This window comes from Schistocerca serialis, chromosome 5 (assembly GCF_023864345.2).
Source record: "Schistocerca serialis cubense isolate TAMUIC-IGC-003099 chromosome 5, iqSchSeri2.2, whole genome shotgun sequence".
In the NCBI taxonomy this organism is placed as follows: domain Eukaryota; kingdom Metazoa; phylum Arthropoda; class Insecta; order Orthoptera; family Acrididae; genus Schistocerca; species Schistocerca serialis.
In genome coordinates this window covers 373,679,646-373,707,309 of record NC_064642.1, presented here as the reverse complement: position 1 = coordinate 373,707,309, position 27,664 = coordinate 373,679,646, and the positions used below count along the sequence as shown (strand labels likewise).

At 38.9% G+C, this 27,664-nt stretch overlaps 1 protein-coding gene across 1 annotated transcript in view; it reads right to left on the bottom strand.

Moving 5' to 3' along the window:
- LOC126481175 (translation initiation factor eIF-2B subunit beta) overlaps nt 1–27,664 on the bottom strand; it is a 74,026-nt gene that overhangs the window by 39,739 nt on the left and 6,623 nt on the right. The window contains exons 3-4 of the mRNA XM_050104747.1: nt 10,263–10,392; nt 2,144–2,292 (exon numbers count right to left, since the gene is read on the bottom strand). Coding sequence (XP_049960704.1) covers nt 2,144–2,292; nt 10,263–10,392 — 279 coding nt within the window. The remainder of the gene's footprint in view (nt 1–2,143; nt 2,293–10,262; nt 10,393–27,664) is intronic.

Here is a 27,664-nt window from a genome sequence, read left to right as displayed (position 1 = left end):
AACGCATCTTGAACATAGTGGCTGATAGACCCGAGTCAAGCACAAGAACTGTTGCGCGTGACGTACATGTGAGTCATCAGACTGTATGCAGAGTGTTAAATGAAAATCGCTTACACCCCTTCCATTTTCAAAAAGTACAAGCATTGAATCCGGCAGATTATCCTCTTCGCGTGAACTTCTGCCAGTGGTTGTTGCAGCAATGTGCGTTGCAGCCGGATTTCGTAGGTCATGTGCTATTTACAGATGAAGCGACATTTTCACGCGAGGGTGTCTTTAATGCGCACAATTCCCATGTGTGGGCAACAGATAATCCACATGCAACGCGTCCACATGCGTATCAACAACGTTTCGGTATTAATGTGTGGGCTGGTATTGTGAACGACTTTTTGATTGGGCCATACTTACTACCCACGCGACTCTGTGGCGAAAGCTATCTTATTTTTCTGCAAGAAGTGTTACCAGAACTGCTGCAAGATGTTCCGCTCGCCATTCGTAACCGCATGTGGTTTCAGCACGATGGAGCGCCAGCACACTTCAGCACTGCTGTACGGAATTACCTGAATGCCACGTTTGGTGCTAGATGGATTGGGCGTGGTGGACCAGTCCCTTGGCCACCCCGATCTCCTGATTTCTCTTGCCTCGATTACTTTTTATGGGGACATCTTAAGAGTCTTGTTTATGAGACTCCAGTTGACTCAGATGAGGATCTCGTTGCTCGCATATCTGTAGCTGCTGCAGGTGTGCGTGAAATACCAGGCATCTTTGAACGTGTACGCCAATCGCTGCACCGACGCTGTCAAGCATGTATCGCTCATGGTGGACGCAATTTTGAACACTTACTGTAAACATGACACTTGTCAACAACGATTTCAATAAAATCTTTCGTTTTCCTTTCGGCCGTTATTTCCCCTGTTTACGCCTCACCGCGTCACCTGGGACTATACATTCCTATACAATATATCCTTGTTACAATGTCCTGCACCTACCATTAAAGTTTGTACCATGAATTCGGGACCACCCTGTAGTTACAATGTGTAATGATGTTCTTTATATAAAGAGCTTGCTTCTGATGTGGAATGAAACATAAAATAATGCTGATGGAAGCGATAGATATGTACCACCTGCACATAGAAAGAAAGAAATATTACTATTTTTATTGCTATCTAGTGTTAATCTTTAAAATAATATTACCAATGCATTTACATTGTATACACATGTTGAAGAGTCTAAGACTTCATTACGATAATATTACGAGGATAGATTGCCACTCAGTATATAGAAGAGACACTGAACCACAGACAGGCAGAACAAAATGACTTCTACACATTTAAGCTTACTGCTGAAAGGTCTTCTTCTGAAAAGATAGATTGCTACTTATCATAAAGACGATGTGTTAAGTTGCAGACAGGCATAAAACACAAGTAAACGTATTTAATTGTCCCTGGTTGCAACTTAATGTGTCATCTATATTGTAAGTAACAATCTGTCTTTTCTTTCATTGTTGAAATTCCAACCTGGAGTTTCCGTTTTTTGAAAACACACACACATTTGCACAAGCACAGCTCACACACACATAACAAATGCCTCTGGCTGCTGAGGTTGGACTGTGGTCTGCACTTGTGCTTGATGAGAAGAGCAGTCTGGTGCAGGTGGTGGGGGCAAGGAGGAGGCTGGGGCGGGGAGGGATAGGACGGTAGGAATTGGGGAAGGTGTAGTGCTGCTTGTGGGACCAGCAGGGACGTGGTGGGGACAGGATAGGTGCAGTCGGGAGGTTTGATTTTTGTGTGTGTGTGTGTGGGGGGGGGGGGGGGGTTCTCTCCTTCAGAAGAAGGTCTTTCAGCTGATGAAAGCTTAAATGTACAGCAGTCTTTTTGTTATGTGTGTCTGAGGCTCTGTGTCTCCTCTATATAGTGAGTAGCAATCTATCCTTTTTATAATATTGTCATTATTCAATCTTGGACATTTCATTGTTCAATAATATTGCAACATAGAAGTTCTGCAGAGTAACCTCTTTAGTCTCTTAAAGCTTGAGGTGTTTTCAACAGCCAATATCAGTACTAACATTATAATACAACACACCAGTCCATAAGGATTAACATGAGAATTTTGGCTTGGGGTCAAAACTATGGGTGCAAATACTTACCTAGTTTCAAGTTCAACTTGAAACTCACTGATATGTTCAAGAATTGCGGATTTTAGCTGTGGAATATGTTTGCTGTAATCATCATCATCACCCTCTGATGTTACTATCTTATGAAGAGATTCTTGGGGATCAACCTCCTCTTGTTTGTTCTGGAAACATGACATAAAGCATTCTTGAATGCAGCATAATCTCTATTACAAAAAAATGTTGTACAGTAAATGCATCTGGTTCGTTATTAACAAAGAAAAAAAGTCAGTATTCAGCTTCATAAAAATCTTATTGGATTCACTTAGCCGGTTTCAACACATTAATCTGTCAACTTCAACAGTTCAAAATAGGCTGAAAACTTAGGTAAGCAGATATCAAATAAGGATCAGATGACAGTGTCCTACAAAGAATCGGCAGAAAATGTACACAAAAATATGTTAAAAACAAATGTACAATAATTTATCATTAGAACCACAATATATCTACATTAAAGAATCAATAAATCAAGTCACATCACAAAAGAATACATAATATATGTGACGACTAGCAAGCAACAGATTTTCAAATTACAAATCATACACAATATATGCAACCAAAGCAATGTCTACCAACATACTGACAACTTGAAGAGAATTTATAATGTCTACATACGAAGTATGAGTGCTAGTGTTCATAAAATCTTAATAACAGTATGCATAGTGGGAGCACTAGTATTCAATGAACCTTATATCATATAAAATATTTAACATAAGCATATAAAAGACAATTAAACCTTGGATTAAGTGTAGTACAGTCACAGAAGTATTAAAACAGCATTACTTGTAAAGGGAGCTAAACAAAGGCAAGTAAAACATTCTACTTTATTACCAGCCAATATTGGTGCCAAGGACAAATGGAGAAGCACTGACTTTTCAGTATCTTCGGGACAAGACTGATTGCTGGATACGAGTTCTCAGAAGTGGAAGTAAGTAAGCTGCACGCATGTTACAATGGCAGGGTGTGGAGATTGCTGACTGAAGATTGAGAGTGATGTGTAGAACCAATGCCTGTACCTCATATAAATGCTGGCTAGAACCTAGTACATGAAACTTAGTATAACTTGGTAGGCATTTCAGCCAATTAACATCTTGCAGCCACACATTAAACAAAATTGTAGTCCATGGCTACAACAAGAAATCAAGTTAAAAAACAAAAAACCCATGTTACATTAAAAACCACTGGTACACACTGACTTCAGGCAATAAAATCATCACACAGATTTACTTGAGAAAATGTGAACAAACCAGTTCATAATGTGTAATCTAACACAACAAGAGTTTGACATTAAGTAAGTTACTTTAAATCATTTACCAGAGGATGCCATATAATGGGCAAATACTGCAAATTGAGTCTTTTACAAGGATTTGAAATTTGTAAACATTTCCATCTTAACTCTAAGGATTTGCTGACTGATCAGCTCACACTGAAGAATAGATTGTTCTTTGATTTTACAACTTCTCTGCTATGCCTCCAATTATATATTAATGGTTTTCAGCAAAGCATTCCATGATGAACAAGGTAAAATCACATAATGTGCATTGTTCAGTTCATACATTTTAGACAGAGAGAGCGGAAATTTTCAAATACATTGGCCAATAAGAAGATGATGATGTTGTGGTCTTCAGTCCAGAGACTGGTTTGATGCAGCTCTGCATGCTACTCTATCCTGTGCAAGCTTCTTCATCTCCCAGTACCTACTGCAACCTACATCCTTCTGAATCTGCTTAGTGTATTCATCTCTTGCTCCCTCTACGACTTTTACCCTCCACACTGCCCTCCAATACTAAATTGGTGATCCCTTGATGCCTCAGAATATGCCCTACCAACCGATCCCTTCTTCTAGTCAAGTTGTGAAACAAATTTCTCTTCTCTCCAATTCTATTCAATACCTCCTCATTAGTTATGTGATTTATCCATCTAATCTTCAGTATTCTTCTGTAGCACCACATTTCGAAAGCATCTATTCTCTTCTTGCCTAAACTATTTATTGTCCATGTTTCACTTCCATACACTCCATACAAATAGTTTCAGAAACAACTTCCTGACACTTAAATCTATACTCGATGTTAACAAATTTCTCTTCTTCAGAAATGCTTTCGTTGCCATTGCCATTCTACATTTTATATCCTCTCTACTTCGACCATCATCAGTTATTTTGATCCCCAAACAGAAAAACTCATTTACTACTTTAAGGGTCTCATTTCCTAATCTAATTCCCACAGCATCACCCAAATTAATTCACCTACATTCCATTATCCTGATTTTGCTTTTGTTGATGTTCATCTTATATCCTCCTTTCAAGACATTGTCCATTCCATTCAGCTGCTCTTCTAGGTCCTTTGCTATCTCTGACAGAATTACAATGACGCAAACCTCAAAGTTTTTATTTATTCTCCAAGGATTTTAATTCCTACTCTGAATTTTTCTTTTGTTTCCTTTACTGCTTGCTCAATATACAGATTGAATAACATCAGGGATAGGCTACAACCCTGTCTCATTCCCTTCCCAACCACTGCTTCCCTTTCATGCCCCTCGACTCTTATAACTGCCATCTGGTTTCTGTACAAACTGTAAATAGCCTTTTGCTCCCTGTATTTGACCCCTGCCACCTTCAGAATCTGAAAGAGAGTATTCCAGTCAACATTGTCAAAAGCTTTCTCTAAGTCTACAAATGCTAGAAACATAGGTTTGCTTTTCCTTAATCTACTTTCTAAGATAAATCATAGGGTCAGTATTGCCTCATGTGTTCCAACATTTCTACAGAATCCAAACTGACATTCCCTGAGGTCAGCTTCTACCAGTTTTTCCATTCATCTGTAAAGAATTCCATTTAGTATTTTGCAGCTGTGGCTTATTAAGCTGATAGTTCAGTAATTTTCACATCTGTTAACACCTGCTTTCTTTGGGATTGAAATTATTATATTCTTCTTGAAGTCTGAGGGTATTTCACCTGTCTCATACATCTTGCTCACTAGATGGCAGAGTTTTGTTAGGTCTGGCTCTCCCAAGGCTGTCAGCAGTTCTAATGGAATGTTGTCTATTCCTGGGGCCTTGTTTCAATTTAGGTCTTCACGCAGTATCATATCTCCTATTTCATCTTCATCTAGATCCTCTTCCATTTCCATAATATTGTCCTCAAGAACATCGCCCTTGTATAGACCCTCTATATACTCCTTCCACCTTTCTGCTTTCCCTTCTTTGCTTAGAACTTGGTTTCCATCTCAGCTCTTGATATTCATGCAAGTGGTTCTCTTTTCACCAAAGTTCTCTCTAATTTTCCTGTAGGCATTATCTATCTTATCCTTAGTGATATGTGCCTCTACATCCTTACATTTGTCCTCTGACCATCCCTGCTTAGCCATTTTGCACTTCCTGTCGATCTCATTTTTGAGATGTTTGTATTCCTTTTTGCCTGCTTCATTTACTGCATTTTTGTATTTTCTCCTTTCATCAATTAAATTCAGTATCTCTTCTGTTCCTCAAGGATTTCTATTGGCCCTCCTCTTTTTACCTACTTGATCCTCTGTTGCCTTCACTATTTCATCTCTCAAAGCTACCGGTTCTTCTACTACTGTATTTCTTTCCCCCATTCTTGTCTGTCGTTCCCTAATGCTCTCTCTGAAACTCTCTACCACCTCTGGTTCTTTCAGTTTATCCATGTCCCATCTCCTCAAATTCCCACCTCTTTGCAGTCTCTTCAGTTTTAATCTACAGTTCATAACCAATAGATTGTGGTCGTGGTCAGAGTCCACATCTGCCCCTGGAAATGTCTTACAACTTAAAACCGGGTTCCTGAATCTCTGTCTTGTAGTTATATAATCTGAGACCTTCCAGTATCTCCAGGCTCCTTCCACATATACAACCTTCTTTCATGATTCTTGAACCACGTGTTAGCTATGATTAAGTTATGCTCTGTGCAAAATTCTACCAGGCGGCTTCCTCTTTCTTTCCTTACTCCCATTCCACATTCACCTACTACGTTTTCTTCTCATCCTTTTCCTAGTATCGAGTTCCAGTCACTCACTCATGACTATTAAATTTTTGTCTCCCTTCACTATCTGAATAATTTCTTTTATCTCATCATACATTTCATCAATCTCTTCATCATCTGCAGAGGTAGTTGGCATATAAACTTGAACTACTGTGGTAGGCGTGGGCTTTGTATCTATCTTGGCCACAATAATGTGTACACTATGCTGTTTGTAGTAGTTTACCTGCATTCCTATTCATTATTAAACCTACTCCTGCATTACCCCTATTTGATTTTGTGTTTATAACCCTGTATTCACCTGACCAGAAGTCTTGTTTCTCTCGACACCTAACTGCACTAATTGTCACTATATCTAACTTTAATCTATCCATTTCCTTTTTTAAATTTTCTAGCCTACCTGCCCGAATAATCGATCTGACATTCCACACTCCGATCTGTAGAACGTCAGTTTTCTTTCTTCTGATAACAACGTCCTCCTGAGTAGTCCCTGCCCAGAGATCCGAATGGGGGACTATTTTACCTCTGGAATATTTTACCCAAGAGGATGCCATCATCATTTAACCATACAGTAAAGCTGCATGCCCTTGGGAAAAATTATAGCTGCAGTTTCCCCTTGCTTTCAGCTGTTCACAGTACCAGCACAGCAAGGTGTTTTGGTTAGTGTTACAAGGCCAGATCAGTCTATCATCCAGACTGTTGGCCCTGCAACTACTCAAAAGGCTACTGCCCCTCTTCAGGAACCACACATTTGTCTGGTCTCTCAACAGATACCCCTCCGTTGTGGTAGCACCTACGGTATGGCTATCTGTATCGCTGAGGCACGCAAGCTTCCCCTCCAACGGCAAGGTCCACGGTTCGTGGGTGGGAAGAAGATATTGGTTTCAAAATATATGTCAGAGTAATATTGTAATGTCTTACATTCAAATAAACACCTCACTTTGCATGTTCTTTAGTTTTCATATTCTCTGATATATACTTCAATAAGCAACAACTCTTTATGAAGCAAAACACGATCATCAGTTACATACTCATATAGAAACATTTACTGTCTTATTATTCAACTTAAATCTTTCACTGTTTGGGAATACTTTCATGTTATTATCGACTCATTTTCCTAGTAAGCATGCCAAAATGTGAAAGAATCTATAAATCAAAATGTTATGTCACAGTGATGTTTCACTGCAATAGTTTTAGTAAATGTATTATACTTTTCCATGCTTGCTGCAATCACTTATTTTATTATGCTCACTTTCTTCCATCTGCTCACTTAGGTTCATTCATTTCATTTTCCACCACCAGCTTAAACTTCAACAAATAATCATCACTTTCCAAAGTTCATCTTCAATAGATGTTATTTCATTATCATGTGGAGTCTTTTTTGTTGTTTTCACTGATACATCTACACTCGTACTCTGCAAATCTTTGTGCAATGCGTAGCGGTGTGTGGCAGAGGGTACTTTCAGTACCATTATCTGATCCCTCCAACCCTGTTCCACTCGCGAATAGTGCATCATTAGGGCTTCTTCCTGTTCCATTCACGTATTGAAAAGAGAGAGAGAAAAAAAAAGTACCATAGTGTTTGTGTGTTGTGTTTTTGTTGAATCCTATTGTTTCTCCGTGGGAGGGGGAAGGGAGAGCTTCTACACATAATGTTTTATGCGAGACAGACATGGATGTCAAAGAACGTCTAAATAAATTCTCAGATGAAGACTTTGATGACAGGGATAATGACCCTGATTTCTAGATATTTAGTGATCACAACACTAATTTGGAGCAGGGAACTGAAAGCAAAGAAGATGTTATAGCTGATGACAGTGGAGCAGGTTAGTTCCTCAGTAATAAACTGTTTTCAATAGAGAAAATAGCAGTCACCAGTTAACATAAGAATAAGACAGCAAAACATCATCTTGCAGCTTCCTGAACTGCACAGACTTTGGAAAGTCTCTAAGAAAACACTGCTGCTTTAGAGGTATGGAATCTGTCTGTTCTTTACCCAAGATATTTTAGATGAAATCATTTTATGGACAAATATGAAAATATCTAAACTTAGATCCCAGTACACTAATGATCGCTTATGTTATCTACAAGATGTTGATGTCATTGAATTGAAGGTACTAATTTGTCTTAATTTGTCTATTGGTGTATTCAGCCATTGACAAATCCAGGAACGAATCAGTTTACAGCTGGTCTGCAACCGACTGAACAGGCAGAGATGTTTTCTGATGCATTGTTAGTGAAGAAAGATTTCTCTTTTTACTGTCTGCATTGTGATTGACAACAAGATGACCAGGAGGAAAGAAAGAAAGTAAACAAGTCAGCAGCAATTTCACAAATCTTTCTACATTACATCCAAAACAGTCAACTTTACTACTTTACTAGCTGCAACTGTGTGTGTCGATGGCATGCATGTACCTTTCTGTGGAGGATGAGGGTTTAGAACGCATATGCCAAACAACCCGGCAAAACATGGCTTCAAAATTCAGCACTTGATTGATGCTCATACAAATTACTTGTATAACACATATATTTATTCTGGAAAAGGCAGCAATGGTCACACCCTTGTAGTGTTCCCATACACTCTGTTCTTTGACTATGAAACCTACTGAAAATATGCACAGAAATACTTCAGGTGACAACTGGTACTTGTCAGTAAAACTAGACAATGAACTTTTTTATTTAAAAAGTGACTTCCACGCACCCTGCAGTAAATAATTACCTTAACCCTGAAAAACCTGAGATCATCATGTTTTATAACACGACAAAAGGTGGCATGGACTGTCTCAACCAAAAGTATGCAGCTTATTCATCAAGTTGCTGGGTAAGAAAATGGTCTTCGGTCATTTTCTTCACAGTGGTGGATGTTGCTTTTGGTGTGAATTCTTACGTTGCACACGAAACTTATCCAAAGGTAGAAGTAAAGGCCAGATGGATCTTCATGAAGACTGCAGCAAGAGGCATTACTGAGCCTCATATGAAGCATAGACTTTCTATTGGATGCTTGCCATGAAAGTTAAGTGACACCATCAGAAGAATATTTGACATAAGGGAGGAACACCAGACACTGACAGAAGAAATATATGCGTCAACTGTGTGGTGTTCCAATTTGTTTGGAGTATGTCAAAGCAGGTTGTGTGAAATGCACGAAGTTGAAAGTGATTAAAATATGATTCAGAACCTCATGACAATACAAAATTACTTGTTCTTTTAAAATTAAAATGGCTTAAGTTTCTCCCTTTGTAGAATTATGGAACACAATAGTCAATCTACTTTGAAAAAAGTCAGATCTAACTTTTCACATGATTTCTCACAAAAGAAATGTGTTTTTCCACATAGTTATGTTGTGAGGTGAGTGAGTAGAGAGATAACTATCAACTGTTATTTTTAGAACACACTAATAAAAATATACTATAAATTTTGCTGCGCTTTAATTGTCCAGGTATTTTAAATTCTGATTTGTTAAAAAAAAAAATCATAAAGCCTACTCCCAAGAAGTGTTATGAACAATAGGAAGTAATGTAAACATACAGTCAGCAGACCACTGGTTCTGTATAAACAGAATGGAAAGGTAGCCCAACAGATCCCTCCATAGTAATTATGTTCCTGTCAACATGCATAACAGCTAAGGGTTAAAAGGAGTTTCCCATATATTAAAGATATGCACCAAATGTATTACAGTGATGCAATTTGAATCAAACTGCACACAGATATAAGAAAAAATCAAATTTGATGAAAGTTTATTGAAAGCTGCACCAATGTGCACAGAGACTTCACACCAAGAGGCTATAATAAATTATGCATTTGAATGTATAGTTACTGACTTTTAATCTGCGCACACAACCAGACCATATGCACATGACTCCTCTCCCCTCTCGCACCTCAAGCAAGACAATGCCCCATTAATTATGCAGTTACCAGAACCTACCTAAAAAGTAAGTAATATCATTTCATCTAACCTGTAGCTATATTTGTGTGCTTCAAATTATTTTATCTTTTCAAAAGTGAAGCTACAATTTAAGACTCTGCATTTCCCAACATTGAGTTACAGCCATGTATACTAATTCAGTGTGTTAATATTAAACAAAGTGATGGATACTTACATACCTGTTGCGCTGAGATATATTCTTCTCGGATGATTTTTAAAATTCTTCTCACCATATTATCAACAGAAGCATGAAGGGGCAAAGAGTTTGATAAACTTCGACCACCTTCTTTGATAATGCTCAGTAACTCCCTGAGATCAATGAAAACCAATAAAAACACAGGAAACAAATAATATAACAAAATTTTAAAAATGTTTCACGAGTTCAGCGTCATTAATACTAACTTTTGCAGAAATCTATATCTATCTATCCATCTGTATCAACAAATTATAAATAAAGTCCCCAGCCACAGTTTTTGTCTGTACATTCAGGCTAATCTTGTGAGTGACTGTTGGGATCTTGGCATGATTTTCACAAACAGAACAGACTGGCCTACAAGGAAGGATTATGTATATCACTCCATATTATAAAACAAACAAGTCTTCTTGCTGCGGATTCTTACAAGGAGAGGTCGCCAGCTGGGGGATCGACTTTTTGAAACCAAATACATGGTGATGTATGTTAAGACCCCAGGTATCATACCTTGTAGCCATTCACTCTGGTGGGCCCTCATTTGTAACTGACCAAAAAAAAATTCGGATTTTTTTGTGATGCTCAATAACTTTAAAAAAGTCGAAGTACATAGTCTGGTTGCGTGGTGCAATGGACAGGATGATAGCTACACAGGTAAGAGGTTGTGGCTTTGAATCTCGTCAGCTCTAGTAATTTTTTTTTTATTTTTAAATATTTATCAAAAAGACTGATCATTATTTTCATTCAATTAATTGGTTTGAATGTTATTTTTATTTCTATTCTTTTGACACATTATTTTAACTTCCATATGATTTTTTTTTTAATTTTTTATTTTTTGTTATATTATTCTTTTTCCAACTGCAATTTTTGTGAATATGAATCAAATTATATTTATCCGTTATAACACCCAATTACACTGTTCTACAAAAAAAACCTTTTTTTCTATTTCTGATAAAAAATATTGTGATCCTAGTAGTATTTTGAGTGCTGAATTGAAAACTGTTTTTGGTTTTTTTCTGTCAGGGATAGTTTATGAGTAATCACAATTTTATTTCTCTTTTCAGTTTCTGATATAGTGCAGCAAACGTGAGGTGAAATTCGACAAACAAATGCACATCTTTATGATGTTATAAGTTCATCACATTAATGGAGGGTGGGATCTAACATATAACACAGTAACCTTTGTGTGTACACTTTGAAGCATTTATCTGACATGAGAAATTACAGAAAATTGACAAACAATGAGCCACTGCCTTGTAATGCACATCACTTTTTTCTCTTGTATTGTGAATCTTTCTTCTCTCGAATGATATTCCAGCAATAATCTGCTAACATAGAAGGTACCCACTTCCCTTCATAGCGCCTTTCTATGGTAGAAATGTCTTTATGGAATCTTTCCCCATGTTCATCCGATACGTCACTACAACTCTCTGTGAAGTAGTCCAGATGAGAGTCCATCATATGTACCTTCAAAGACATATTGCACCCCACATCCTGATATGCTTTGATCATATCCTTCACCATTGCTTTGTAGTTAGTAGCTCTTCTTCTTCCGAGGAAGTTTTCCGACACCATTTTGAAACAGTCCCATGCGGTTTTTATCTGTCAGTTAAACATGCTTCAAAATTTGCATCTTTCTGCAGCTCCCTGATTTGTGGGCCCACAAATACACCTTCCTTTATTTTTGCAGCTGAAAGACGGGGGAATTTGGTAGCTAGACATGCAAACCCACAGCCTGTTGGATCCATGGCCTTCACGAATTGTTTCATCAGGCCAAGTTTGATGTGAACCGGTGGAAGTAGTATATATTCAGGAGCTACCAGATTGTTGTACATTCTTTTCACCAACTTTCCATCTTCGCCTAGGCCATTTCTTTTTCACGTAGTGAGAATTTCGGTCTCGACTATCCCACTCGCAAAGAAAACAGGCATACTTTGTGTAGCCTTGTTGCATTCCCAGTACCATAGCAATTACCTTGAAATCTGCACATATTTTCCATTTGTGTTCATTGTATTTTAATGAATTTAGCATCCTTTGTACGAATTCGTAATTCTCTTTTGTCAAACTAGCGTAAGCTACTGGAACAGAGGGTATTTTATTTCCGTTATGGAGCAAAACACCCTTCAGACTTGTTTTTGATGCATCTATGAAAAGTCTCCACTCCTGTGAAATATAAGTGAAGTTCAGCACTTTCATCAGGCCAGCAACGTCATTGCAAAATGTCAGTGCTTCGTCACTTGAAAAATAAGAAATAAAGGCATGTTCTCTGTGCCTGAAGGCACTGATTTTAATACTTTGGTGCACTAGATCATACTCTTGTAATCTTGAACCAAGCAGCTGCGCCTTTTATTTACTTAGTCCTAGATCACGTACTAAATCATTTAAATCTGCCTGTGTTAACAAATGTGGCGATGACTCACTTGTGCAGTGATATAAAGAATCATCATCTGTGATTTCTTCAGTACTACTTATTTCACTGTCACTCAGAATTTGACCTCGAGCTCTTGAAGGTACTGGAAGGTTGTCGGAATGCTGCTCTGGCATTCTCGCTGAAGGCAGGTCTGGGTAAACAATGTGCCTCTTCGACTTTTTGTTTGTAAAACCCTGAATTTTTGTTAGACAGAAATAACAATCAGTAACGTGGTCCTTAGGCTCCCTCCACACCATGGGAACAGCAAACAACGCCACATTCTCTTTACCTTTCCACCACTGAATTAGTTTGCAGTAACATGTAGCACAACAGAAATGTGGTGCCCATTCTTTATCTTGGTCTCCTACCTCTACTCCAAAGTAATGTTTGTATGCTTTCTTTATAACTGAAGAAATTTTCTTCCTATTTCTGGCAAAAGTGAACTTCCCACAGATGTAGCAGAAGTTGTCCGGCTTATATCGACATCCACGATGACGTGGCATTTCTGCAAATTTAAAAATACCACTTTGGTAATACACCTGTATTAAATTAATAGTAGGGAACTAGAGGAACGCTGATGTGTAAAAGCAAGCAGTCGTTTTACCTTCAGCACCAGGCTCAATCAGTTTACACACAGGAACTAAAAAATTCAACCGTGCTCGGAAATATGACAGACAGTTACTTGTCAGTCAAAACACCCACTCGTTAAGACTGACACAAATTGCGGCTAACACCACTGTTGTAAACTCGATACGCCTACCCCTAGGAGGCATGAAGCTTTACTGCCGAGGCAGCGACTGGCTGTCACCGTTCGAGTTAATGAGATGTTTCAGGTGGTCTTAATGACATAGGTGTGGCGGGGATAACTTAATGATGTCTGATTCTTCCCACCTGCTGTTGCACAAGAAATTATCACGTTCTATCACTACTGGATGCGGCAATATACCCGTATTTCTCTATAACGTCTCTGTGATTGCCATGAATTGTGAATATACATATATATACATATTACATAAAAAGTATCCCTGACAACGATATTTTGTTTACATATTTGAATTTTCCACGGTAAAATGGTCTAGAAGCACCTACTTTAATATCAGAAATAGAACCCATGTCGAACAGTGTTATTTGAAAATTCCGATCTATCAGTTAAAGAAACAAAAGACCAAACAACCTATTTATAATGACTGTACAGTGGTGTGAAAAATGGTTTTTATGTTACCAGATGTGCAATTTTTTTGCATGATAACCATCATACAAACATTTAAAACAAAACTGCACTACGGACAAAATAACATGCATGTTAAATGATGTATAACACAATTCAAACAAAGTGAGATATAGATATAATTAACACAATAATGTGGACAAAAAAAGCAGGGTGATAAAACAAAAGCAATTAAATCAAAATTAATACATATAATTAATTAAAAACAGATGAACAAATATTTCAAATGGAAAAAAAGAATGATAGAAAGAAAAATGAGAGCACATGAAGAAGTTGATATTATGATTAAAATGATGTGACAAAGGAATGGAAATAAAAAATTACATTTAAATCAATCAGTTGAATAAAAATGACAACCAAAGTAATTTCAATAAAGATTTAAAAATAAAACAAATTAGTGCACCACAACCTTCTGCATGTGAAGATAAAATCCTATCCATTACATCACACAACAAGACTATTTGCTGCAACTTTTTTAATGCCTTTTTTTTTACATATGATACCTTGGATCTTAACCAACATAAAATGTATAGATTGTTTCAAAAAGTCGATCCCACTGCTGGTGACCTCTCCCTGTTAGTACTATCTGTGTGAACATGGCACAGGCTGCTAGTTAATGACAAGATACAAAATGTTAACAAAAACTAAACTTTAGATGCAAAAAAACAAAACCTCACAATTCATTAATTTTATTATAAGTGATCAGAAGACGGAGAAGCTGATGGATCCACAGTGCATCCTCTTGCCTTGGGAGTGGAAAACTGTCCGCAAAAACAGAATTACTAGCAATCAAAAACTTTGGAATGTAGAGGCCATTAGAAATCATACAGGCTCATACACTGAACTTCCGTTATTAAAAAAATAAAAAATAAAAAAATGAGGATTTAGGTCTTAAAGTGGAGATAACTTAGGGGATGAACTGTACCCAAACAAGTCAGCAAAAGTCAATGAACTCCTCCATAATAATTTGATTTGGAGTGTTCAATACACGAAAGTATACATCAAAAAACTGAAGTGAAAGAAAATCTGGCAGAACAATAAGTGCAAAGAATGCAAATATTATGTGAACATTCACAAACATTGTTGAATCCCCAGCCAAAAGTACGAAAGACTTAAAGAGAAACAGTGAATGGCCCCCTCAAGAGCACATTTCCTTTTCTCTGAAAATAATTATAACAGTCTAGATCGCATGGCACATTTATTGAAAGGTGAATGGTTTTGATCATCCCATAATTTTCTTCTGCCCTACAGCCATTTTGATGAACAATGGTTGCCTATGGAGCAGAATTGCTGCATGACAATAGTAAACTGATCCTCCTCTTGACTATCATCATTTAGTGGTTCCTGCTCCATACACAGCTCCTATCCTTCAAAATAGGTGTAAGTCTCAAGATGACCACGTGATGGTCAAAACTGGTCATCTTTAAATAGATGTGCCTTATGATCCAAACTGTTATAATTTTTTTAAGGATTGTATTTGGATCACTGATATCTCTAGTAACGTTTTCAGAAGTAATTAATAGATTTAATGTTGTGTAGGGAATTTGGCCCCACACAAAAGTATATCGTTTTATGGGATGAAAGGGATAAGTACTCCTCCTTGTGTTATCCAATTCACATGAAAATATGTGTCAGATGGGACAACTAGGATGAAATGAAAGCACTCACCCAAGCCAAGTTGTAACCTGATCCAAGGGGTGCGTGGCACATGGGAAGTTTCCTGAATGGAGCCTCAGGGATACTAGGCAACCTCCTTAATTGTATATTGGTATGGGGATCATGGGCATGGGCTAATGTACCCCCAAGTCTAATGGGACAAAAATGTACAACACAGTAACTAATTTAAAAACTCAGAGACTTGATGATACCCACAATATCCAAACACTGGGCACTGAACCAATGTAAACAGTTTCCACAAATGGGTTGGGAAGCAGACTGTTCACAGAAGTGGAAAATATCACTGAGATGCTGGACCAGATTTAAGATCAAAGCCCTGTCTACGGCACAAAGGAGGGAACTTCAAAGACAACAAAGAGAAAAAGAACACAAAGAATGGCATCCTAGGAACATATGGAGGATATTAAAATGTCTTGAACCTAAGACCTCAAAGAATAGACTGCCTCAGAGTGAAGCGGCTAAACAGACCCCTCCCACTTCCAAGACAGGGAGTAAGAGAATGAGGAAGGAGTTTGTTATTCCTACATCCCAAGATAACCAGATCCAGCAAAAGTTTAGGCAGAAAAAAATGGCAACAGACAAGGTGCATTCAAGTTGTAACAGTTCCATTTTTTTTTCCTCGCAAAGTAATCACATGAAAATTGTAACACTTTTTGACAAAATCTCGCTGTACCTGTACATATTTTTCACAACAGCGATGCCATCATTTCATGAAGACTGGGAATGCTTCTCTAGGAATTTGGTTTGATCGCTGGAAAACTGCTTATGCAATATCGGCATGGCTACTGAATGTGCGACCTCAGAGAGTCTCTTTCATTGTTCAAAACAACCAAAAGTCACTAGAAGCCATGTCAGCGGAATAGGGAGCACAAGAAATCACTTCAAAGTTGTTGTCCCAAAGAAACTGCAATGTCACATTTGTTTGGTGCACTGATGTATTGTCTTTTGGTGAAACAGCAAACACGCAGCCTTTTCCAGCTATTTTTCTTGCGATGCTGGAAGGAGCTTGTTCTTCAAAACATCTTAGTAGGACGCACCTGTCACCGTAGTGCCCGTTGGAATGCAATGAGTACGAATCCCAGAACATGGCCACGATCCTTATCTCAGCTCTGGCACTTACTCAAAATTTTTTGGAATTGATGAGTGTGTGCACTTCCACCGAGCTGACTGGTACTTTGTCTCAGGATCGATTCATTGCCTGGCAACATGCCAAGCAAGCAAACTTGTGGTCATCTTGTCAGCACTCATGGCACCCACCTGGAGGACATTATTCACATTTTAGGTCTTCATGCTGGTTTGTGCGCACAGGTCCCACAGAAATGCCAACTTCGAAGGCGATGTGTTCCACAGACATTTGGTATTCCTCCATAACAACTTTTTCCACTCGTGGCATCATGTCATCAGACTGGCTAGTGCGAAGCCAAGATTGTCTTGGTTTGTTGTCACATTATGTGCTGCCTTCTTTGAACTGTCAGACCTGTGAATGGACATTAGACACAGTCGTGACACCATTATGTCTCACTCAAGAGGCAATGAATTCCTATCGGTGTCACACCACGCAAATGGAGAAAATGAATGATTACACACTGTTCTTAATATGAAAACGTCACCATTTTAACTATAAAAAGACAGTCCACACTTTTGCAGCTAGAGTACTGTGTGGCATCTCTGTTACACATTCACCATGAGTGTACACATATTTTAAAACAAACTACATGTTCGTATCAGTTTCCAGTCCTGAGAAAAGAAATCAGGGGTATTACAACTTGAATGTAACCTTTACTGCCATCACAGTTCTAAGGATGGCAGTAATCTAGCAGGGATAACTATTTCTTGATGATAGCTTGCAGCAGGAGGAGTTAGTCCAGATGGTTCTTTTTGAAAATATTTGGGAAGATGCAGGCAGGTTACCGTTCCAATTCCAGGAGCAGTAGGGTCTATCAAGACAAAAATGCTCTAATTTCTGTCTGTGAAGGGATGGGAAGAGTAAGTGGGCTGAAGGAAAGGGTGCCCACGATATCTCCATGGGAGGAGGTGAAGCTGCTGGTCGAAATAGCAGACGAGCTATTCAAGAATGCAAAGACATGAATTTGTGTACCTTACTACTTAATGAAGTTCCCCAAAGACCTTATTCGAAAATGTACAAGTTCAGCACTAGAAAATCTTAACAGATGACTGGAGGATAATCAACCAGACGGCTGTATATGATGGGCAAACTCTTGTGGTGGAAGTTGGTGAGAAATCCGTGTAGGCAATGTGAAGCAGGGTCGACACTGTACTTAGGGTTGCCACAGATTACTATCAAGGTGATTATGGATATCAGAAGCAGCAATGGTAACAAGCTAGTGGCTAGATGTGTTGTAGACAAACCTGCAGCACAGTAAGGGGGAAACTGCCATCTTGAGTCACCTTCTGATAAAACATAAGTTGGTCAAGGCCCTGATCCATGACACCTATTTATATAAAGGGAGGGCTATCAGACCTAAGAGGAACTGGGAGTGAGTTGATTTACACTAGGAATCTAAAAAATTCCCCAGTAAATTTATTTACATTCATGTAAATGGCAAAATTCTGATCCAGATAATAAATGACCACAGACATAAAACAGCACGAGAAAAAGAGCACGAGGGAATCTGTACTGGCCTCCACTTACCTCCCTTGAGAGGACAGTGCTCCTTCCCGGACATATGGGAACTTGTAGACAGCTGCTTGCAGCTGAATGAACTATCACCAGTTGGCTATGATGCCAATACCAACAACCCAGTGAGGGGAAGCAACGACACTAGTAGCAATGGTGATTAACTACTTCAGTACCTACTAGAGAGCAATCTAGGAATCTACAATGGAGGTAAGGAACCTGTCTTCAGGAACAGAAAGCAATAAGTAATTGACATAACTTTTGGGCCCATCTTAATGTGTAGTTATGTCAAACAATGGCGTGTGGTGATGGAGTCGTCCTTGTCTGACTGTACATGTATTAAGATTAGGATTTAAATAGGAGTTAAACAGACCAAGGCCTACAAGAATCCTAGGAAAACAGACTAGGACACATATAGGAAACACCTAAACTCACACTTATCCGAAATTAAAACTTCGATAAGAAACCCAATAAATTCAGAGGAAATGGCAGATGATGTGGCATCTGGTGCCAAGACCCTTACTCAGAGAACAGTCCAATCACATAGAAACACACAAACAGGTATGTACCTTGGTATAACAATGATCTCGAATTACACAAAAACAAGCACAATAGGTTAAATATCAGGCCTTTGTGAAATAAAATCATGCCATTAAGCAAGCAAAACAATCATCTTGGAAGGTGTTCTATGAGGAGGAAGAGGAGGAGGAGGAGGAGGAGGAGGAGGAGGAGGAGGAGGAAGGTCAGAGCCAGACTTTGCAAAATCCTCCCAAGAATTCCAACACAATCAGGAGGTACACTAAGGAAGGGAGGCGATGCACACTGCACAAGAGGTTGGACATGCTCCTCAAAACCCACTTTCCTCAGTGCACTCTGACAGAGAGACTCAATCCTTGTGATGTACTTCTTACAGGTAACCAATGGGACAACTGGGAATCTGTCGAAGTGTTAACTTCAAGCATATCCAGTGATTGGTGGGAACATTTCAACTGTTCAAGTCACCTGGTCCAGATGGCATTTTTCTGGCTCTACTTCAAAAATCAGAAGGGAGGTAAATCAGACTTCTATGCAGACTGCATAAAGCCAATCTAGCAGCAAGAGTCATTCTAATGCTTGGAGGAGAGTGAAGGTTGTTTTCATGCCAGATGGCATTTTTCTGGCTTTACTTCAAAAAGCAGAAGGAAAATAAATTAGATTCTTATGCAGACTGCATAGAGCCAGTGTAGCAGTGTGAATCATTCTAATGACTGGAGGACAGCGAAGGTTGTTGTTAGGCCAAAAGTGATTATCACCTGTCTGGATCACGGTACATCGGCTGGACGAAATGTAAACTGCATGGACCTGGCCCACAACGTGTCAGTCAGGCCAAATGTAAACATCACGGGCCTGGCTTATGGTACAACGATTGCAACTTGTGATGCCCCCACCACATACAGCACAGGCCAGGCTCATGATAGATTCTTATTATCTCTCTGTATCACATTCAGCTACATTTTATACTTGGTCACATTCACACACTGAAATATATGTTCTTATGTATCAGGGTGAAACATGGACGATAAAGAAGAGAATAGAAGCTTTCGAAATGTGGTGCTACAGAAGAATGCTGAAGATTAGATGGGTAGATCACATAACTAATGAGGAAGTATTGAATAGGATTGGGGAGAAGAGAAGTTTGTGGCACAACTTGACCAGAAGAAGGGATCGGTTGGTAGGACATGTTCTGAGGCATCAAGGGATCACCAATTTAGTATTGGAGGGCAGCGTGGAGGGTAAAAATCGTAGGGGGAGACCAAGAGATGAATACACTAAGCAGATTCAGAAGGATGTAGGTTGCAGTAGGTACTGGGAGATGAAAAAGCTTGCACAGGATAGAGTAGCATGGAGAGCTGCATCAAACCAGTCTCAGGACTGAAGACCACAACAACAACATGTATCAGGGCTGTATCCCCACAAAATGTTTTCAAAATGTAATTTTTGTGAAGAGAACAGTGAGGTTATGTTAATACTTCTGCTACCAACTCTAACTATAGTGACATCATATGTCCTGTATGACAGAAATGCAGGCGATTAATTATTGAGGATGACTACCAGAGCCTCGGATTTGGAAAGAAATAGAAAACCAGTCCAAAAATCTGGAACTACACAATGATTCCTGGTATGAAAGAGACAATCTTACATCATGTAAGAGTAAATAAAAGAGTAAATAAAAGAAAACTAAATATATTTAATATAATATCTGATAATATGTTTTGGGAGAATATTGTAGCCAAGACTAACTGGTGTGTAGAACAGACCTGATCCAATCTAATCAATATACGAAGAATCAACAACAACTGTTTTCCTGTGGATTGTAATGAAATTAAAAAGTATTTTGCATTGTCCATAATAATGGCACAGGTATAAAAACCAAGAATTCAAAAGAACTGGTCAAAGAAGGTTGTTATAGAGACACCCTTATTTAGAAAAACAATGCCTCTAAAAAGATACCTTCAGATTGAAAGATGTTTGCACTTTGCAAATAATGATATGGTTGCCAATGTTGACAAACTGAGTGAATTAAGACCTGTGACCAAGTATTTGAATCAAAAATTTAAAGAAGTGTATACAGTGAAACAGGACATTACTATCGATGAATCACTCCTGAAATTTAAGGGACAGATATCTCACAAACAATTCAATCCATAAAAAAGGGACAAGTTGGTATGAAATGTCACAAATTATGCAAGTCATATTAAGGTTATTGCTATGACTTCAAAATATACGCTGGTCATGATAAGCTAAATTGTGATAATAAGGCCTCCGAAAGTTTTGTCAAAGAGCTATCATAGTCAGTGTTACACATATTTTATACACAGATAATTGGTACTCATCATCAAAATTATTTATGTCATTATCATAAAATTATAAAACAAATGTCACTGATACACGCGACTAGAAAGAATACACCAAAAGATTTCTGTAAAGAAGAATTAAACAAGAGGGCAATACAGAATGAGGAGCTACAATCTCTTGGTAAAATGGAAAGATAAGCAAGACGTTCATATTACGGCCACAAAACAGTTGAAATGATTACACAAGGTGATAATTGGTCTTTGAAACCAAGTTGTGTTACTGAGAACAAGGAAATGGTCGGAATTGATTGGTATGACCAAATACTAGCATGCTTCCCAATCATCCTGTTTCAATATGTACATCCTCGACCTCAGACAGACAGTGGGGCTACAGCTGGTTAGCCTATGAGAGATAATGATTACACCATCAGCAATATGTCTGTATCTATACATATGGCCAATGGTATTACTGCTACTTCTGATACTTAGATCCTGTTTCTTACACCATTTCTGCACACTGTTCAGAGTGCATTTTGTCATGGTACTTGCAAATTTGCGAAGTGTTACTATGACTAAATTGTCTGTGTATCCTTGGCAAAGTAGCCTCCAGCGTTTAGCTCTTTAATGAGTTCATTCACCACTAAATTCCTAAGTAGAGGGATCAAAACCCCACCTTGTGAACTCCCTCTGATGGTATTGATCACCATTCTCATATCCAACAAGGTGGCTTCTACCTTTTGTCTACTCAGCACTGTCTTAATCCACCTAAATACTGTGGTATTAATACCATGATCTGCTGCAGCTCTAACCATGGATTCAAAGGTCGTATTGGTAAAAGTCCCCTCAATATCCAAAAATAAACAGAGAGCAGTTTGTTGACAGTGTAGAGATTTTTCTACCTTTCCATTTGCACAATTTACCCATTTGATACTTCATTGGTTCTCATGTAGAGAAACTTCAGTTAACCTCCTTTCCTTAACATGCACATTAACCAGTTTTTCTAATGTCTTTAATCCCTTAACCCATGATTTAAGTTCCAACAGACTGGACCCAAAAAGTAAACACAATTGCCTCACCTTCAAGCCATTCCATCGTTGGACAAATCAGCCCGATATTGTACCAATCGTGGATGACTTACAGAATATAAATACATGTGTATGATCCAACTGGTATAATTTTGTGAAATATTTGATAAGAAATTGCAACCTCACGTAATAATTAGGTTAAAATACCACAAAATATTTTTTTTATCTATTAGCTGACCAACCACAGTCCAACTATCTATATGAGGCTGAGGATGGAGGTACAAAAACATGATATAAGGGACAGTCCCAAGAAATCTGTTTTTGTACCATTCGCAAGGAAGCATATCCAGGTCTCAGACTGGAAACTTAAGCTGTTTGACAAAATTTTAGCCACAGAGGAGGGTGAAGAAGTAACTATGATTAACCCTGGATGTGAAACTAATCTCGACCCCTAGCATAAAGAATATAAGCTCCAAGGCAAAAGGTGCTCTTACGTGCTTTAGAATGGCTTGTGGAAAAAACTGTGATGTAAGTCCTAGGAGCAAGTACAGTTTATACACAAATTGAACAGAGGGTGGCTGCTAAGGAGTGCCAGGAAGTGTAGAGACTGGAGTGCCTTGGCATAACAGGTAGAATTAGCACAACACCCATTGTGGAAACCTTGCTGAACGTACCCCCAATACATCTTTGTGTTACAACTGAGGCAGCAGTAGGAGCATACAGGTTAAAAACTGAAAGTATTTATCATATCCAGAATCCCACACTAAGATAATGCATATGGTGAATATAGGAATAGTCAGCGAAATGTCATCTGATTCAATAAACCTTCCGACAAAACAATTGGAGTAGGGAGCAGTGGAAGAATGAATCATGACACCGTTCAGGTTACAATTTGTTTTATTGATGGTGCTGGGGCTGGGGTATACAGGGATGGCCTACACTAGAGTGTGCAGTTCTTCTAGGGAAGCTGGCTATGGTAATCCAAATGGAGATATTATCTATCATAGTGTGTGCAGAGGAAAATTTACAAACTGTACAGATCATAGCATCTACATAAATATAGACAGCCAAACAGCTCTGAATCTCTGTCATCCACTGAAATGAGATGAAAGACAATCACAGAATGCCATGAATCCCTTGCAAGGCTAGGGGAAAGCACCAGAGTTAACATGTTGTTGCTGGTCTTTGGTCACTCAGTTATTGCTGGTAGTGAAGAAGCTGATAGGTTAGCCAGGATATGGGCAAGAGCCTCTACGTATTGGATCAAAAGGGAGCACAGACAGAACTCTGGATTAAGAGCAAAGAACAAAACTGGGAAACTAATGATGCTGAAATGATGTTTAAAGAGAAGCTCTTCAACCCTGGGCTTGAACGAGAGATGGAATAAACTCACAGCAAGTTTAATGACTCATCAATGGAACTTCAAGAAATATTTATACATGATGAGAATAGAGAAAAAAGCCCTTAAGTGTAGTCCATGTGATGTAGGGGATGAAACTGCACCACAGTCTTCCAGTGTGAAGCACTGGCCAACAGTAAATAAATATTTGTATCACTAATTCCTAAAGAGAGTGTGTCTAATGAAGGCCTAGTAAAAGTACTCCTACTAGTCTTCAAGGGCACTGGCTGGATCTCCTAGAATGACAGGAAGAGATAACTTAGTTCTGGCAAGGGCAACAGGGTGCTAAGACCACTTGTTGTTTTGTCTTCCTGATTAAATCAAATCAACCAATGAACAGAAGGGGCAAGCTGCCTAATACACAATTCAGTTTGAGGTTTGATAAAATGCAAAATAGATAAGCTACACAAACTGGGCTAAAACCCAAAACTGACAGCAGTGAAATTTTTGAGCTTAGTCTATGTATATACTACAATGGAAGGCTACTGGAAAATGGAAATGGTGTATTCATCATAGTAGACAGGAAACTGGTATTCACTGACACAAAGATTGAAGCTGCATGTGAGACTGTTTGGCCAATACTCAGTACCAAGGGTAGGCACGAAAGTATAATTGGCTCCTTCTATCGACCACCAGACTCCTCCCCAGATGCAACTGAGAACTTGAGAAAACCCCTGATCTTGCAAACACATATATTCTCCAACTGTTGTTGATGGAAGAGGTGTTAAATCATTCAACAATCAACTGGGAAAATACTACAAGGTCTACAACTTTGCTTCTGCTGTTTTCTCCCTAACATTTGAGGCTTTAATGAAACAAATTGGTTACACATGTATCATTCAAAGTATTTTCCAGAGCATCCCAATACTTTCTCCCATCTTTTGGGGAGTGTACGAATACTGTGCCAAAAAAATTTTTCCATCTTTTGAAGCGATCCAAGAATTGATCCAATTTGTGACTTCTTCATGAGATCAGAAGTGTTGGTCAGCCAGGCCATGCACCACTGATCTAAAAAGGTGATAGTCAGAGGGAGCAATGTCTGGAGAATGCGGCGGGTGTGGTAGGGCTTCCCATTTTAACTTTTCCAAGTATTTTTTGACCTCTTTTGCAACATGGGGTTGAGCCTTGTCGTGCTGCAAAATCACTTCATCATGCCTCTCGCTGTATTGTGGCTGTTTGTCTTTTAATGCTCTGCTCAAACACATTAATTGTGTTCAATAACGAGCACATGTGATTATGTCACTTGGTTTTAACACCTCATAGTACACCACACCAAGCTGGTCCCACCAAATGCAGAGCACGATCTTGGAGCTGTGAATATTCGGTTTGGCCATTGACGTGGAAGCATGGCCGGGATATCTCCGTGATTTTTTGCGTTTAGGGTTATCGTAATGAACCCATTTTTAGTCCCCAGTCACAATGTGATGCAGATATCCCTTATGCTTTTGCCTCTGAAGCAACTGTTAACAAACACACAAACGACATTCAATGTCTCTTGGTTTCAGCTCACACAGGACCCAAGTTCCTTCTTTCTGAATCATGCACATAGCCTTGAGACATTTTGAAATGGCTTGCTGTGTCACTCCCACTAATCGAACAAATTCTTCTTGAGTTTCACGCGAGTCTTCACTCAGCAACATCTCCAATTCTGCGCCTTCGAAAACATTCTCTCTTCCACCACTATGCCGGTCTACGATGTTAAAATCACCGTTCTTGAGCATTGAAACCACTTACGACACTTTCTTCCACTAATAGCGTCCTTACCATATGTACTTGAGAGCATTCGATGAGACTCAGCCGCCGTTTTCTTCTTATTGAAACAAAACAGTAACATCTCCCGCAAATGACGAGAATTAAGCTCGTAAACTGACATTTTCAATCAAGAACAACTTTATGATGCAGACACAAATCGACTAATGTTTGAATGAGGTTATGTTGACCTAGGTCCAAGCTAACTGCCTGACGTCTGTGACCTGTTTCTTTCAACTGCTCCTTACCGTTGTCACCACCTATCGGCAAACAGCAGAAGCAAAGCTGTACACCATGTAATATCAAACAATTTCTCTGAAAACTGCTTGGATCAAACAGCGTGGACATTTATGCAAATATATCTCATCTAATGTCAACAAATATACCTGATCTCTCTGAGGATGTCTATACTCACACTGATATCAGTGGGTATGAAGCAACTGTTGTAACAATTACTATTAAAAATATAATGGGCAACTGAAACAAGCGGGGAGATTAAGGGGTTCTGTAAGACAGATACACTGATGTAGATGGATAAAAAATCAGTCATGCTGTATCTCACAGAGGAATTTAGACATTTAGTTCTTGGCAGGAGCAGGTATAGGAACTGAGGCCCAAATTGACCATGCACTGGGTAGATATGTACCAAGTAGAACAATTCATGGTGGGAGGGACGCTCCATGGCATATGGTTTCTGTAAATAAACTTCTAAAGAAACAGGAAGTACTGCATAATAGGGGTAAAATAAAGCATAAGTCTATAGAGCGAGAGAGACGATGAATCAAACGAATTTGGCTGTCACAAGATTTCTTGGTCATATGTAATGGCTGTCAGTGGCAGCAAAATTTATGTCCAGACATTATGGGTGACTGAGAAACTGGAAATTACAGTATAAAAGCCAAAGCAAAAACTTTCAGCTCCATTTTCAAATTTCCTTTGCTATCGGGCTGGGCTAGCACTTGGATGGGTGACTATCCGGTCTGCCAAGTGCTGTTGGCACGCGGGGTACACTCAGTTCTTGTGAGGCAAACTGAGGAGCTATTTGATTGAGAAGTATTGGCTCTGGTCTCGGAAACTGACATACGGCCGGGAAAGCAGTGTGCTGACCACATGCCCCTCCATATCCGCATCCAGTGATGATGCCTATGAGCTGAGGATGACAATGCAGCCAATCAGTGCCCTTGGGCCTTCATGTCCTGTTCAGGGTGGAGTTTAGTTTAATTAATTAGGTTAGTTAACGAAGATACAGAAGTACTGCCCCAGTTTACCTCTTCCACTATTGCCAAGATTTATGGCTCCTCTGATGAGAAACAACTAAAACCATAAAAAACATAACAATGTGCCAGGGCACAATGAAATCCTTGTCAGATTCTATACAGAATTTGCAGCCAATCTAGCTGCCATTTTAATCATAATATATCATTGATGCCCTGAATGAAAACATGTGTCCAGTGATTAGAAGGAAGCATGTCACACCTTTGTACAAGAAAGATAAAGTAAGTAATTGTTAAAGCTATTGTCCAATCTCTCCAGTGCTCCAATGTCCACCTACTGTGGAATTGTACAGCATAGTCTGACTTCAAATAATCAGGGTCTCAAACAGAATAATGTCTTCAATGCCAACCAGCATGGACTTCAAAGACATTGCTCTTACAAATCTCAGCTTGTACATTTCTCACAGGAGATCTTTCAACCGTGGATCAAAGAAATCAGTTAAGTGTAGTATTTCTTTGTTTTCAAAAATAATTTGACTGGGTACCAGATAAATAAAACAAAAGTATGATCATATAGGGTACAAAATAAAATTTGTGACTGGACTGAAGATTTCTTGACAGGTAGGACACAGTATATTATCTTGGATGGACAGTCACCAACATATATATAAATACTTTCAGGAATACTGCAGTGAAGTGTGTGAGACACTTGCTGTTCATGGTGTGTGTTAACGACCAGGCACACAATACTAACATTACCCCAGACTTTTTGCAGGTAATGGAGTTACCTAGAAATAAGCTGCACAAATATCTAGTCAGATATCAAATTGAGCATCACCACTACCGTCACCTTCTACAGTCTCTTGTCCCTGGTTGGGTTCCTTTGGAACGCATACCTTTCCTTCTTTTCCTGTCCTCCCACTATGTTTCCAACTCCACTCTGTCCCAGTCTTCTCCACAGATTCCTCCACTCCAAAGATCCTTTTGACTCTCAGTCATCCACTACGTCTCTTGCTTCCTGTTGTCTTTTCATAACCCTGTCTATGTATTCTGCCAACTCCCTTTCTCTTAACATGACCCTACAACCTTAGTCTTTTCCTTTCTACAGTCTTTTGCATGGTCTTCTGTTTCACAGTTTCTCTCCCTATCTCATTTCTCAACCTATCCATTCTAATAAGTCTTATTCTGCTGCTTTGAAATTTATCTCTCAAACCTGT